The 15,497-nt window shown below is 39.1% G+C and overlaps 1 protein-coding gene across 6 annotated transcripts in view; it reads right to left on the bottom strand.

Moving 5' to 3' along the window:
- Positions 1 to 15,497, bottom strand: part of ATG13 (autophagy related 13) — an 82,110-nt gene that overhangs the window by 13,170 nt on the left and 53,443 nt on the right. For 5 of the 6 annotated variants that reach the window (XM_012645170.1, XM_012645169.1, XM_012645173.1 and 2 more), the window contains 9 exons: positions 11,503 to 11,584; positions 10,463 to 10,543; positions 9,886 to 10,005; positions 7,316 to 7,362; positions 6,186 to 6,326; positions 3,848 to 3,888; positions 2,980 to 3,076; positions 2,541 to 2,639; positions 753 to 846 (listed from right to left, as the gene is read on the bottom strand). In XM_012645170.1, coding sequence (XP_012500624.1) covers positions 753 to 846; positions 2,541 to 2,639; positions 2,980 to 3,076; positions 3,848 to 3,888; positions 6,186 to 6,326; positions 7,316 to 7,362; positions 9,886 to 10,005; positions 10,463 to 10,543; positions 11,503 to 11,571 — 789 coding nt within the window. In that variant the 5' untranslated portion in view covers positions 11,572 to 11,584. The remainder of the gene's footprint in view (positions 1 to 752; positions 847 to 2,540; positions 2,640 to 2,979; positions 3,077 to 3,847; positions 3,889 to 6,185; positions 6,327 to 7,315; positions 7,363 to 9,885; positions 10,006 to 10,462; positions 10,544 to 11,502; positions 11,585 to 15,497) is intronic. The other variant, XM_012645172.1, reaches the window with a different exon arrangement.

Raw genomic sequence — 15,497 nt, 5'->3', positions numbered from 1 at the left:
ATTAAGAAAAGCTGCACTACTGGATTCTCAGTGGCATTTTTCACTAAGTAACTATTGGCTCTTTTTGGGCTCCTTCCATTATTAGGAAACAAATTTACCACTTCAAAAAAGAAGTAGCTACAAAATAAACAAGTGTAGGCTAAAGTACCTCCTTGGCGTTAGAATATATTTGAAATTCTGTGACTGATTTTCTAGGGAATTTTAAGACACTACCAGGAAGGTAAAGGCTAAATGTAATCCTGCAGGTTAAGAATGGTTATAGTAGAGGCTGGGTGCGGTGGCTCACACCTGTAAGCCTAGCACTCTGGGAGGCTGAAGCGGGAGGATCTCTTGAGCTCAGGAGTTCGAGACCAGCCTGTGCAAGAGGGAGACATGGACTCTACCGAAAAAAAAAAAAATAGAAAAATTAGCCTTGCATCATGGCAGGTGCCTGCAGTCCCAGCTACCTGAGAGGCTGAGGCAGGAGGATTGGTTGAGCCCAGGAGTGTGAGGTTGCAGTGAGCTATGATGATACCACTGCACTCTAGTTCAGGCAACCAAGTGAAACTCTGTCTCAAAATAGAAGGAATGGTTGCAGTCTACACTGCAATATTATCTGCTCGATAAGAAGACTCTTTTTTATCCTTCAAAATAATCCCCTTGAAACAATCACCACTACGAACGAAAAGGACTATAGCTAAATTTGGACACCATTTCATGAGGCCTATATATTCCAAAAAACTACCACCACTCGAGCATCTGTTCCCCCTTACCTGTGACGGAGGAGAAGTGGAAAAAGAAGTGGTGCATACTTCCTGAGAGTCTTCCGCAGATGGATATGTTACTCCAGTGTCCTCACCAGCAGTTCTAAAGTGAGGGGAAAGAAATACCAAATTTCATGGTGGTGGCGGTCAATTTCAGACAAGATACAAGGGGTGGCTAGATGAGGATGGCAGTTGTGCTAAGAACTATTTCAGGCAGAGTTCACATTGGCAAGAGAGCCATGTTGAGTGCTTGATAATTTCAAACATTTCTAGACAGCAGCATCTAGAGGTTTGAAAATGACTTTTTTTAAAAGCCTCAAACATCTTACCTGACCTATCTTTTTTTTTTTGAGACAGAGTCTCACTCTGTTGCCCAGGCTAGAGTGCCGTGGCATCAGGCTAGCTCACGGCAACCTTAAACTCCTGGGCTCAAGTGATCCTTCTGCCTCAGCCTCCCGAGTAGCTGGGACTACAGACATGTGCCACCATGTCCAGCTAACTTTTTCTATATAGATTTTTAGTTGTCCGGCTAATTTCTTTCTATTTTTAGTAGAGACGGGGTCTGACTCTTGCTCAGGCTGGTCTCGACTGCTGACCTCAAACGATCCTCCCGCCTTGGCCTCCAAGAGTGCTAGGATTACAGGCATGAGCCATCGCGCCTGGCCTTGACCTATCATTTGAGAGAGTATTTTCTTAAGCCAGGCTGGTGTTGGGGGCTGGACCTGGGTCTTCAAAGAATTATCAGTAATAGATACTCAATGAAACAAATAACTAAACCTTAAAAACAAATCTATCCAATCTCACAAGCTGTCCATCACTTAAAGGTAGTACCCTTCCTGATACACATCTATTCTGACGTCTAGAGAATTGTTTACCTTTTTTTGTTTTTATTTAAAATTTTCTCTTTTTTAGAGACAGGATCCTTCCTTGTTGCCCAGGCTGGAGTGCAATGGTGCGATCATAGCTCACTGCAACCTCGGACTGCGAGGCTCAAGCAATCCTGTCAACCTTGGCCTCCTGAGTAGCTGGGACTCAGGCACCACTGGCCCTGGCCTGAGAATTCTGTTTTCTGGGATCTAAACCTGGAGACATTTTATTCTGACATATAATTGTGCCAGATGGCGACCTGAAAACCATTCAATTATGCCAAGGACATTTCACAAATCATTGCCACTCTTTTTTTTTTTTTTTTTTCGAGAGAGTCTCACTCTGTTGCCCTGGCTAGAGTGCCGTGGCGTCAGCGTAGCTCACAGCAACCTCAGACTCCTGGGCTCAAGCGATCCTCCTGCCTCAGCCTCCCGAGTAGCTGGGACTACAGGCATGAGCCACCATGCCCGGCTAATTTTTTCTATATATTTTTAGTTGTCTGATTAGTTTCTTTTCTATTTTTAGTAGAGACGGGGTCTCGCTCTTGCTCAGGCTGGTCTAGAACTCCTGGCATCAAGCAATCCGCCCGCCTCGGCCTCCCAGAGTGCTAGGATTACAGGCGTGAGCCACCGCACCCGGCCATCATTGCCAGTCTTACAGTTTCTATGTAATTTGCTACTGAGAATTCATATCACTACCATCAAGATCTAAACTGCCCCCATATTTTCTGAGACATACCTCAAGTCTTGATGTACCTAACAGGCAGCAGCAAGAAGGGAAACTAGCCATTTGATTTCTCTCCCCGTGAGGTCTCAGCGTCCCCCTGCCCATTGGTGAGTGAGTGCTGATAACGGTGCTCTATGCACCTGTGCGGGATGGATGCTTTTTGCCTAGCTACAGTTTGGGAGAGCACCTTTTCACATTCCTCACCTGTAATTGCAGGGGTGCATGGGAGAGGAGCTGGGATAGGGATGGTCCACAAAGTGATCAATAATAATCCCCATGATAGGTGGGGTCCTCTCAAATTGCCTGAAATGCAATAAGCAGATTGCAGTATTTGTTAGAATGTCTTTCCGGCCCCTCTGAAGTCCTTAGAGAGCCCCTCACCTTATGTGTTGGCAGGCACTACCAGAGCCTCAGCCACTACAATCCCTAAATACAGACCACCAACTCTACATTCCAGACGGGCTGGCTCTGGGACATACAAATTCTCCAATCTGGCAACTGTGCTCTTTCTTTCTTAATTTTATTCTTCTGAAGGGGCTGTTTTCGGCAACACTTAACTGTAGGCTTAGTCTTCAAGTTTAGGGAGAAAAACACTTTAACATCTTTTTAAGATGTTCTTTTGGATGCCAGGACCCTTCCTCACCTGGTAGACATGAATGCCAAGTTAATTCTATAAGCACAAGAAAGAGTGATGGTGCCCACAGGGGTGCCCACTGTCCCAACACGAACTGTCTGGAAGCCTAGAAGAGAGAAATTATTAGGTTTTTTGCAGAGAAAATTGACACTGCCCCTAGTCTTGTCTTTCCTTGAATCACTCATCCTATTGTATAATCTCTGGCATTATCCATTTAACATTGAAGCAGCCTCAATCTCATGTATATGTGTGTGTACATACATATTTTCCTTTTCAATTTATTCTACGTTGAGCTAATACTGGCTCAATAGCATTGGGGAAATAGCATTCTATTTCCAGATAAAACTATCTTCAAAGAGAAAATAATTGTTAGTTCTAAAGCCTCAGAAATTCTAACCAGCCCTGCCCAGATATGTCACATGCCAAACAAGACAGTGAAGGAGCACTAGGAATCTGTTACATAAACACCTCAATTTATGAAGTAAAGACACTTCACCCAAGCTATTACTCCACAACTAAGAACAGAGAAGAGACAGGGCCTTGCAGGTGACACTTCCAACAAAGCCTCCCTGTATTTCTTGGTTTCACTTTCAATGTTTCAAAGTTGTTGGGGTTCACCAGAAACATTTAACATGCGCATTGCAGAAAATTAGGAAAACTATTATATAAAGAGTAAGAAAGAAGACTGAATTCTTGAAATTTGGGGGAAAATTATCTGGTTATCCCTGGCAGTTCCCTGGGCCACCTACATATATTCTTATCTTTACTTGTATTATACATATTAAAATCTACATATGATTACAGGTGGCAACCACGCTCAACTCTGAAGTCAGGAGATCTCTTAACACTACTAATGTTCTTCAGCCTTGTTACATACCTTCTCCTAAACCATTCAGCTGAACTTCCCCAAAATATATCCTGTAGGAAAGAAAGAAAAAAAACATTACCTTATACTTTACTCTGAGAGACTCGATAGCCAAAACACCTAGAAACAAAATAAACAAACCCTTCTTCCTGCATCTGCATGAACACCTCTCCCGGCAGAGCATGCAAATGTGTTTTAAAAGTATACCTATTGACAAACAAAAAATATATAAATAAAATTAGCCAATAGGTCTGAAACTGTTACTGGAAGGTACTAGATTTTGATGAGTGGTCTTCAGTTATGGGGAGCTCTTTAGGCTTGTCACAAGTCATTCCAAAGTAAATGGGTTAAGTAAGCAGAAAATCTTTTCTGCCACAGAATTATTAACTAGGCAAGATTATTCTGAAAAAATAAAAATATAAACATAGTAGAAGCTTCCCATGAATCTCCGTGGAAAGGCCAATCTATGTTAGCAAAAAGTCTGAATTCAAAACACCTAAAATGCATTTTTTTATTTTGTTCAAGTAATATTGTTAAAAATTAAACATGTACATGGGTTTATTCGATAAATACTAAGCTCCAACAATGTATAAGGGGATGAAATAAGGACAAATTTGAATCCTAGGTCTCACAGATTATATGCTGGTATTAGAAAAAAAGAAATGTTCATAAATATTTGAAATATATGCACAAAAGTAACTATAGGTTGGGTGTGGTGGTTCACACCTGTAATCCCAGCACTTTGGGAGGCCAACACAGGAGGATCGCTTGAGGCCAGGAGTTAGAGACTAGCCAGGGCAACACAGCGAGACCCTCAACTCTACACAAAAATAAAAAAATTTAGCCAAGTGTGGTAGTGCAGGCCTGTTGACCTAGCTACTAGGGAGGCTGGGGCAGGAGGATTGCTTGAAGCCAGGAATTCAAGGCTGCAGTGAGCTATGATTGTGCCACTGCACTCCAGCCTGGGTGATAAAGCAAGACCCTGTCTCTTAAAAAAAAAGAAAAGTAATTATAGATAAGATACACAAAAGACACTATAATGCAGAGATCAGCAAACTTATTTTATTTATTTATTTTTATAGAAGAACCAAAGGGAAGGGGACTTAGCATAGGTAAATCAGAGTAAGAGAAAGTGATCTTTCTATTATATCTGAATAAAAGTCTAGTAATTTTCAGATGGAACACTCAACCTGAAACCTAGGAAGACTACAGAGAAGACAACAAAAATTTATTAAAGACTTGGAAAAATAAACATGGTTAAAGCTGCTAGGTTACTGCTAAGAAAGTTAAAGGATGACAATAACAATTCATGGGTATTGCATTGTTTCAACAGAACTAGGCAAGTGTCTCCTCTGTGGTCCCTCCATCCTGTTATACTAATTCTTCTCAAAATCAGCTCTACACATGTAATCCAAAGGCTAAAACCAATGGCTCATCATTAATACAAAAGAAAGGTGTCTTGGATGATTTGGGACCCCTGGTTTTCCAGGCTCTACTCTCCACTTTCTTACATTCATACCCTCTATTCCACCATTCTGGTCCATTTGACAATTTGAGTACAGCTCTTACCCTGCCCCTTATTTCTGTGCCTTGCCAACTTTGTACTTTCCATCTGAAATGATTATTCTCCCTCACCTTTACCACCTGAAATTCTCTTTGTTTCATGTTCTAGCTCAAATGCTACTTTTGCCATGAGGCCTATCCTGTTTCCACCACCCAGAACAAACTTTTCCATCCTCTGAGTTCTCTCAATACCTTTTTCCCGATTCTGCTATATAGTTGTCAAATCCTGCTTTTTATTATAATCATGCATCAAACTGTTTCCCCCATTAGATTAGAAATACCCCTAATGCAGGGCCCCTTTATAGTTCTTCTACGCACCTAGCACAACACCTGCACTAAAAAGACACTCAATAAATGTGTTCAGGTGAACTTCTCCAAGGAAAATACTGAAACTGTTGACCAGTTCTTTATATCTAATTAAAAAACTGAATTAGCAGTTTGTTAGAGAAAAGGTTTTAATTTAACCCTGGAATACAGAAGACTGTGCAATCTTCCCAGGATAGCCCGTTTTTCAAAGTCTTAAAGTTCCTTTTCCAGCTCTGACATGTATATCAGTAGTACCTCAAAATCCATTCCATGGAAATCATGACTGCAGAGACAAAAGGAAGTGAACCTGGTGGCTTTGGAAGGGTGAGGTTCATAAGGGAAGCAAGATAGTGATCATATTAAAGCTATAGTATCAACAATCCAACCAACCATCTGTCCAAAACACAATCACAGCACCTGAGTCCCAGTCGGACAATGTGCAAAGTGATGAGGCTGATGAGTGAGCATCTATGCTGTTTACCTGTATAATATGACATATTCATGCCCTTGTTTTCTGGAGAGTCTGTAGGCTGGTGTCACCCTAGTTATAGCAAGGAGAGATTTCAGCAGCAATGACAGTCTGTTGTACACCGTGTAGGACACTTTGATTTCTTTATCACACCTGAGGAGCACACAGACACAGTCAGCATTCTCCTTTTAAGTACTGGAACTACGCAAAACAAAATTTATTATTAAAACATATTCTGAACTAAAGATGTAATTAGAGTTGTCGGTTTATCAATAGATTGTTGAAGTGAGCCAAAGTTTTACATTCTCATGCACTAGACACAGGCAGATGAGCACCAAAAGGCACTCAATATATTTTTTTCTGGCTTTGAAGTAGTTACCTTTCTAAGAAATAAAGTAGCACATTTGAAAACAATAAATTATACATACTGAAGGTGCAAACATAATATCAATGTACTATCTTATGAGCTGTCTCTATAATCTAACATGAAATCTGGAGGAAAGTCTGTTTGGTACTAAAATTTTGGACCATAACCTGGCAATTGCTTTTTATTTAAGAAAGAAAAATAATGCCCGCACCACACATACTTATCACTAAGATTTTTCTTTTGATGTGTTGATATTTCCTCAATTTTCCTATATACTCTTCTTGAAAACAGAAGCTTCAGGTAGGAGGTAAGCTAATCTGCCTTGAAAGAAGAAAATGGGGGAGGGAAATAACATGCATTTCCAATCCATGACCAACACAGTCTGTAAAAAGGAGCAGTGAGGGGAAATCTTATTGGATGGCTGCCATACAGAAAACAGACAAAATAGAGTAGTCATGTTACAAGAGTTCCCAAGGGATTTAATCAGAGAACTATCTGTACTCTGGGAAAACAACAAATCCTTTTCAGCTTTCTATGCTGCTCCTTTCCCTGCGGTGTCTGAGTCTCTCTGGACTGACGCTCCCTCCGAAGGTCATCTCTGTGCCTAGGCTGGAAGCCAAGCATGAAGCAAATTCTAGCAAAGACCTACTGGCTTTGGTAAGCGGTCAGAATGCCCTCCATGACCCTGAACACAAAGGCCTCCTTTTCGCATGATGTCATCTGCTTTATCTATCCTCAGCAACCACAATCAAGGACCCTAAGACAGAGCACTTACTTTTCGTTCATTTCAAGACACCATATTTCCAGCTCCATGGAATCTCCCTATAGATAGGACAATTGAAAAATACTTCAGTTTTTAGAAATTATTTTTATTACAAAGTACTACACATTCAGTATAAAAATATTGAAAGGTATAAATAAGCAAAAAGAAAAAAACAGATATCAACTTAAAATTGAACCAAACTCTTTTCTAAATAAAAGTGGGATCACAGTATACACAGTATTTTTATCACTTGCTTTTTTTCCATAGTAAATAAACCATGGAATTTTTCTTATAATTAAAAATTCTAAGCCATTTGAATGGATGCATAATATTCCACCATATGACTATCATTTTATCCAACCAATCTCTCTATTTTTGGACATCCAGGTTGTTTCTAATTTTCACTACCACAAACATTGTGAAAAACAGCCTTGACACTAAAACTTGGTATACATCCTTAAGTAATTTCTTCAAGCAAATTTCCAGAATTAGAATTACTAGGTCAAGGCAGGGCATGGGGGCTCACGTGAAGTTCGAGGTTGCAGTGAGCTATGATGATGCCACTGCACACTAACCTAGGCAACAGAGACCCTGTCTCACAAAAAAGAATTACTAGGTCAAAGAGTATACATGCTTTTAAGACTTTTGATATGTATTTCCAAACTGTTCTTCAGAAAGGCCAACACTTTCCAAATGAAGGAAAGGAGCCTTTCCCTCCAATTCTATGGGGGATATTTTTAGGTGACACCCACAGTTTAGGAAAACTTGTCACCTTAACAAGCTCTTTACTTAAAAATCTTTTAGCTGTCTGATATCTGTAGCCAAACTGTTCAGCCTCCCTATGTGTTATTCTGAACAGACGTAGCCTAGCGGATGGCAAAGAAAAACAAATGACTAAAGCTAGAATCCCTCAACCTTGTAACACTCCTGTGTGTCACTTGGTGGAAAAGACAGTCACATATCTTTGAACACAAGTAACTTTTTTACTAATCAGTTGGGAGAGGATTATTTTCTTAGATTTGGGAGTAAGACTGAGTTTTTGGAATAAGAACTGACTTTTACTTGTTCTAGATAAAATTTTAAAATGCATCCTTAATATATATCCTTCCTATTACACTGTTATTTTTTAATGTCATGATTAATTTTAAATTTCTCCCTAAAACCCAAGAAATAACTAGATACTAGGGAGATAAGACTAGTTGATGTGGTTTCTATAGGACAATCAGAACAGATTGTAATCAGATTTCACATATGCTTAGGAGAGAAAAGAGTTCTTCTAGAGATTCCTTTTAGACTCTCTATGGATCACTAAGGAAAACAGTTCATAGTATAAACTGGCAATTCAATAAAAATGAACAAGAAGATTTATTTTATTAGAGTAGGATTTAGGTGGAATAAATATTGATATCATTCATTCAATAAGAATTCTTGAAAGCCTACTATATGTATGCCATTGCAGGCACTATGCAGGGTCCTGAGGACACAGAGGTGATTATTCATTTATATCCTGCCTCATTTCATATAGAACTTGAAGAACTACAAAGATATACAAAACGTAGCATGGCTGATGACTTCAAGAAGAAAAGTGGTTAGACCAGGTGTGGTGGCTCATGCCTATAATCCTAGAACTCTGGGAGGCTGAGGTGGGATTGCCTGAGCTCAGGAATTTGAGACCAGCCTGAGCAAGAGCAAGACTCTGTCTCCACTAAAAATAGAAAATTAGCCAGACAACTAAAAAATAGAAAAAATTCGCTGGGCATAGTGGCACACGCCTGGGCATGGTAGTCCCAGCTACTTGGGAGGCTGAGGCAGGAGGATCACTTGAGCTCAGGTCTTTGAGGTTGCTGTGAGCTATGATGACACTACAGCACTCTAGCCCAGGCAACAGAGTGAGACTCTGTCTCAAAAAAAAAAAAAAGCAGTTAGAATATAAACAGGAACATGTGTTGATTGCCCATAACATGTGTTGATTGCCTATTCTATGTTAGGCACTTTACAAATAAGGATTAAGTGAAAAAATATTATAGCCATGCAAGACCATGAAGTATTGTGCTAGTTTGGTTGTGGTAGTGGGGTTAACTAATTTGGCTAGAAAGTCACTCAGCTGGGATGTGAACTTGGCTGTGTGTAGCTCCAAACTTCATCTACCTTTTATTATACCATACAGCCTCACAATCTATTAGTGGAAAAAGATTAATAAACATAAAAGTAACAATATCTGCCTCAATCCAAACATGGAATAAGGTGAACAAACACGTTTTTAAAAATTACAATACAGCAAGTTATACTCTAGAAATATAATCAAAGCACCATAAGACATCTAGATAAAAAGAGCAGTTACCTCTCTCACTAAAAGCAGGAGATTTTCTAGAGCACGTGAGTCTTGAAAGATGAGTATAAATACGTCATATGAACAGCCTATTACATGTGGAATAATAAGTTAAAAAAACCACAACCCCTTCAGAGAATGATGAGAAGTTCAGAGAGGGAAGGAACAAGAATTATGCTAAGAAGTGAGTTGGACTTAGAATGTGAAGAACCTTGAGCACTAGGTTAAGACACCATCCTGGCCATAACAGTACCTCAGAAGTCTTGAGTGAGATCTCCACGCACATAGATCTTCCGACAGCAGGCAGCTGCCCTGCCAGTGCCTTCTTTGCTTCATGTGTAACCTCTGGGATGTCTTTGATTGCTAAATTGAACTAGAAGACAAAAGGGATTTTTTCATGAAACACTCACAAGGAACATTACGGAAAACAGTATGGAAATTAGTATGTTGGGTAATATGGGCATTGCTCTGGCTGATTAAGGAAGACATTCATTTACTTCTTGCTTCCCCATAAAAGATAATCCTACATCAAAGCCCCAATCTTGGGTTGAAAAAGCTAGTTACCTATTACAGAGATTAGCTAAGATATTCTTTTTGTCTTCTAAGGACTAAGCTTTTCACCTATCACAGCAGAAAGTCAAGAATCAAATAAATTCAGGATTAATATTTGACAGGAACGTTCTTTCCAAGGAAGTAGATCAAATGGGATTAGATACTTTAATGTTACTTAGTAGTACTATAATTATCCTTATTATTGCACTTGAGAACTTTACACTCATTCCTGTGGCAAACACCACAGTATACCCCTTAGCAAAGAACAGGAATTTTACCCAATCTGAACCAGTTGGGGATGAAGATGAACGGGTGCAAATCTTTTCACCAAGTCGAGCCTGGACAATCACTTGGACAGTCTAAAAAATGCAAACGAAGATGAGAAGTCTTAACAAACTGATTTGTCTCCTGACCAGGGTTAAAATCCTCTCAATACAGCGTTTAAAAGATGCCAATTAATCACAACTATACTTTAGGAAAGGGAAGAATTTTAAATGTTTAATAATAGATCAAAATAAACACTATATACAAAAAATAATATTGTAAACATTCCTGAGGATATAGTGTCAACCAATGAGAGGAATTATAGTCTGAGGCTTGGAATCTATAATACTCTCATATGGCAGAAGAAAAGCTGCACATGGTGGCTGTGACGTTCATAAAGAAAGAAATCCAACTGTGGGTTTAAATATTCACTGCCACAGACTTATGTCACCACAGTAAATTTAAAACAAAAATTCCACAATTATTCATATCATTTGGCCCATATGGCAAAAGGTTTCCATATAATTTTACAAGTAGAATCAACTACATGGATTGTTCTAGCATGGCAATGGTTGAGAGGAAGAAGTGATACAGGTAAAAATGATTTTTAGATTTAGGAAAATAAGCATTCAAAATTCAGTTTTAATTCCCCACTTACAAGGACGGGAACAACAGATAATAGTTGGACATTTCAGGGTTAGTTGAAGCTTAGGGAAAGATGCTCAAAATGCTGCCTAGTCCAGTTCATGGTCTTTGTTCCCACCCCAAGCAAACACACAGTGCCAATAACCTGGCATAACAGTTTGACATTTCTGCAAACAGCCTTGCAAAGAAAAATTTTGAACAAGTAGCTGTGGAAAATTGGAAGCTACTTTTTAGTTACACCCCCAAAACCGCCCCCATACCTCACAGTTTGGTTTACAACAGACAGAAGCATCCCTTAAAATGGGCAAGCTGCAAGCTGTTATGTTATATTTCCAAAGAGAGTTCTCAAAAAGGAGAATCATGGAAGTTATTTCTAACAGTTCTAGGCTCAAGAGAATGGACATATTACCTTAAGGGCAAAAAATTTAATAAACTTGTCCAGGTCCTTTCTGTCCTGGGAATTGAGATCAGTTTCCATTGCCTATAGGAATCTACAACGGAAAAAAAAAAGCGATGAAAAATGTAACTAATATCTTTAAATGGAGACTGTTACATGAAAGCATACAGAGATGGTATTGTCTACTAGCTTATAAAGTCATGTGGGAGTGGGAGGAAAAAAATTTCCTTTAACTAAAAATACCAAAGTGAAAAATATTAAGATACTATCTCTTGAGGAAAATAAATTCCACACAGAGCTATACCTAGGAACCTAGAAAATGGATGAGGACATTTTACCTGAATCCAAAACTTTAAGCTTTAAATATAACCTATCTATTAAAAAATGTTTTTATTACCTAGCACATTTAGGACTAAGTTTTTTTTTTGTTTGTTTTGTTTTTAAGACAGAGTCTCACTCTGCTGCCCTGGCTAGAGTGAGTGCTGTGGTGTCAGCCTAGCTCACAGCAACCTCAAATTCCTGGGCTCAAGTGATCCTACTGCCTCAGCCTCCCAAGTAGCTGGGACTACAGGCACAAGCCACTGTGCCCGGCTGATTTTTTTTTTTTCTATATATTTTTTATTTTTTTTTAGTAGAGACGGGGTCTCGCTCTTGTTCAGGCTGGTCTCGAACTCCTGAGCTCAAACAATCCGCCCACCTCGGCCTCCCAGAATGCTAGGATTATAGGCGTGAGCCACCGCGCCCGGCCCAGGACTAAGTTTTAAAGAAACAAAAACTTTGCTAAATATACATAAAATGAGTTAATTTACATTATTTCAAAAGGCCACTCAATCAATTTAACTTTTGGGGGTTATGGATCCCTTTTGAGAATCTATTGACAAGAGAAGCCCTTTCTCCAGAAAAATGCACCTATGTAGGAATGTCTGTATTTAATTTCAGCGCATTTCATGGATTCCATGAAGCACATCATAAATGCCCTCTCACCATGCTGAAATGATTTGAGATGGGCTGATATGAAGAATGTATTTAGGGAGAGAAGAGCAAGAGCAAAGAGGTATATGCAATAGAGAGCAAAATGGGCTTAGAAATATGCAGTATTCACTGTGAATGTACAGGGAAGTAGTACAGCTGGTTGGGGCCAGACCATGAGTGTCTTGAATACGGTGCTAGCATCCTGATCTGCACCTATTGTGCCAGAGATGGGAGCTGCTCAAGGCGGAGGGGAGGAGGGGAAGTAACAGAGTGGTAATGTCATGAAATGGTGCTTTAGAAAGCTAGCTTTGCTGGCATAATGTAGAACAGTTTTGAGATGAGAGTTTTGAGATGAGAAACCGGAAAACCAGTTAGGTCCTTGGCAGTAATTTAGGCTTCTGGTCAAGGCTAAAACTCTAGCACAGAAATGATTTGGAAACAATACGGATGTGAGATATTTTAAAGGAAGAGCTGATAGTATTTACGGACTGACTGCAGAAAGGGGATAAAGGAGTTCCAAGGTTTTAAACCTGGGTAATTGAGAAGCAAATTTACAAGGGTTTCATTTAATAAAAGACAGGGAAGCCAGTGGGGGAGATGGTTTTAGGGAAGGTATAAACAAAAGGAGAGAATCTATTGACAAGACTGAGAGCTGAAACAGGAAATACGTTAAAAAAATTTTTTTTAATGTCATGAAGACATTTTTATTGAGGTATAACTTACATGTAGTAAAATGCACAAATCTTGAGTGTACAACTCAATAAGTATTTTCGGCCAGGCGCAGTGGCTCAGGCCTGTAATCCCAGCACTTTGGGAGGCTGAGGCAGGAGGATTGCTTGTGGCCAGGAGTTGGAGACCAGTCTGAGCAAAAGCGAGACCACATCTCTACAAAAAATAGAAAAATTAGCCAGGTGCGGTGGCGCAGATACTTCAGAGGTTGAGGCAGGAGGATCGCTAGGAGAACAGGAGTTTGAGGTTGTAGTGAGCTAGGATGATGACAGTGCACTCTAGCCCAGGAGACAGAAGACTGTCTCAAAAAAATTTTTTTTATATGTATATACCTATATATCCACAATCCAGATAGGGAGATACATTTCCAATATTCCAGAAGGCTCCCTTACATCCTCCTCAGTCAATAAATCCACCAAAAGGTAAGTATTACTCTGACCTCTATCACCATAGATTAGTTTTGCCTGCTTTGAATCTTATAAATGTAATCAAATACTGTTAACTCATGTGTGTGGCTTTAATTCAACACTATGCCTGTGAGGTTCATCTATATTGCTGCCTGTAGCAGTAGTTCATTCTTTTTCATTGCGTTGTAGTACTCTATTTCATGAATATAACAAAATTTTAAAAATAAATTCTACTCTTGATAAACATTTGGGTTGTTTCCTGCTTTTAGTTACCTTATTTTTGTACTTGTCGTTTAGTGGATGTAAACTTTCATTATTATCAGAGGTAAAGCCAAGAGTGTCAATGTTGGGTCACAGAGTATACAGCACATATGTTTAGCTTTAAGAGACACTGCCAAATAGTTCTGAAGTATCTCTACCAATTTACATTCCCACCAGCAGTGCTTGAGAACTCCAGTTGCTCCAAATCTATACCACCACTTGGTAATGCTTATTTTTTAATTTTAGCAATTCTGGTGGAGATGTGGGAGTATCTCATCTGTTCTGCATTTCCCTGATGATTGCATTTCCCCTATTAGCACTTTTTCACATGCTTATTAGCTATTTGGATATCCTCTTTTGTGACATGCCAGTTCAAGCCTTTTGTCCACTTTTACAATTGGGTTTTCCTTTTCTTATTACATCGTAGTTTTAAAAATTTATTCTGGATACAAGTACTTTGTTGGATATACATACTGCAAATATCTCCTCCCAGATGTGGCTTGTAATTCTTATGAAATCTTTTTTTTTTTTTTTAATGAGAGACTGAATATACTAAACAGACAATGGCTGGACTGTATCTATAAAAATAGAACTCTGACCTACGACCTGGAGCAACCAGCCCAGGGGGCCAGCCTACTATCTACAGTAATAAACAAGGAAGCCAAACAATAACCACTATAACAACTGGCCCGATTCACAATAGCCAAAATATGTAATCAACCTAAATGTCCAATGACAGATGAATACATAAAGAAAATGTGGAAAAATACACAATAGAATACAACCCAGCCATAAAAAAGAATGAAATCCTGTCATCTGCAGCAACATGGATGAACTTAGAGGCCATTATGTTAAGTGAAATAAGCCAGGCACAGAAAAAACATACTGCATGACCTCATTCATGCAGTATCTAAAATGTTGTTCTGATAGAAGTAGACAGTAGAACAGTAGTTACCAGAGCATGTGGAGGGAGGGGAGACGGTGAGTGATTGGTCAACACATACAAAGCTACGATTAGATAGAAGGAATAAATTCTGGTGTTCTATTTCATAGTAGGATGACTACAGTTAACAATAATGTACTGTATATTTCAAAATAGCTAAAAAAAAAATTTCGTGAATAAATTACAAATGTTTAAGGTGATGGACATGCAAATCACCCTGATTTGATCATCACACAATTTATACATGTATTGAAACATCACACTGTACCCCATAAATATGTACATTATGTGTTAATCACAAATAAAAAACAAAACAAGAAACCACTGGTCTGTAATGAGGGTATTAATCAAACCCTAGGATTTGGGGAAGGTTTGTCCCCACTTCCAATTTAAGATCAACCAGAGAAAGCCAAATATGTACCTCCAACCAATCACATAGGATGCCCCGCTTCTAGTTAGCCTGCCTATGGCTTCCCCTGCCAACAGCCTCCAAATAGGGCATACCTGAAGCCTTTCCCTTCTTTCCACTATAAAGCTTTCCAACTAACTCCTCTGCCTTAGAGTCTCTGCCAAATGCAAACAACTCTCTTGCTCTGAATAGCCTTTGCTTGTTCTCATTTGGTAGTCTTTATTTTAACATTAAAAATAGCTTTATTGAGTTATAACTGTTAATAACCTCTTTTTTTTTTTTTTTT

Source organism: Propithecus coquereli, unplaced genomic scaffold, assembly GCF_000956105.1.
Source record: "Propithecus coquereli isolate 6110/MARCELLA unplaced genomic scaffold, Pcoq_1.0 Scaffold227, whole genome shotgun sequence".
Classification (NCBI taxonomy): Eukaryota; Metazoa; Chordata; class Mammalia; order Primates; family Indriidae; genus Propithecus; species Propithecus coquereli.
This window is presented reverse-complemented; position numbering and strand designations above follow the sequence as displayed.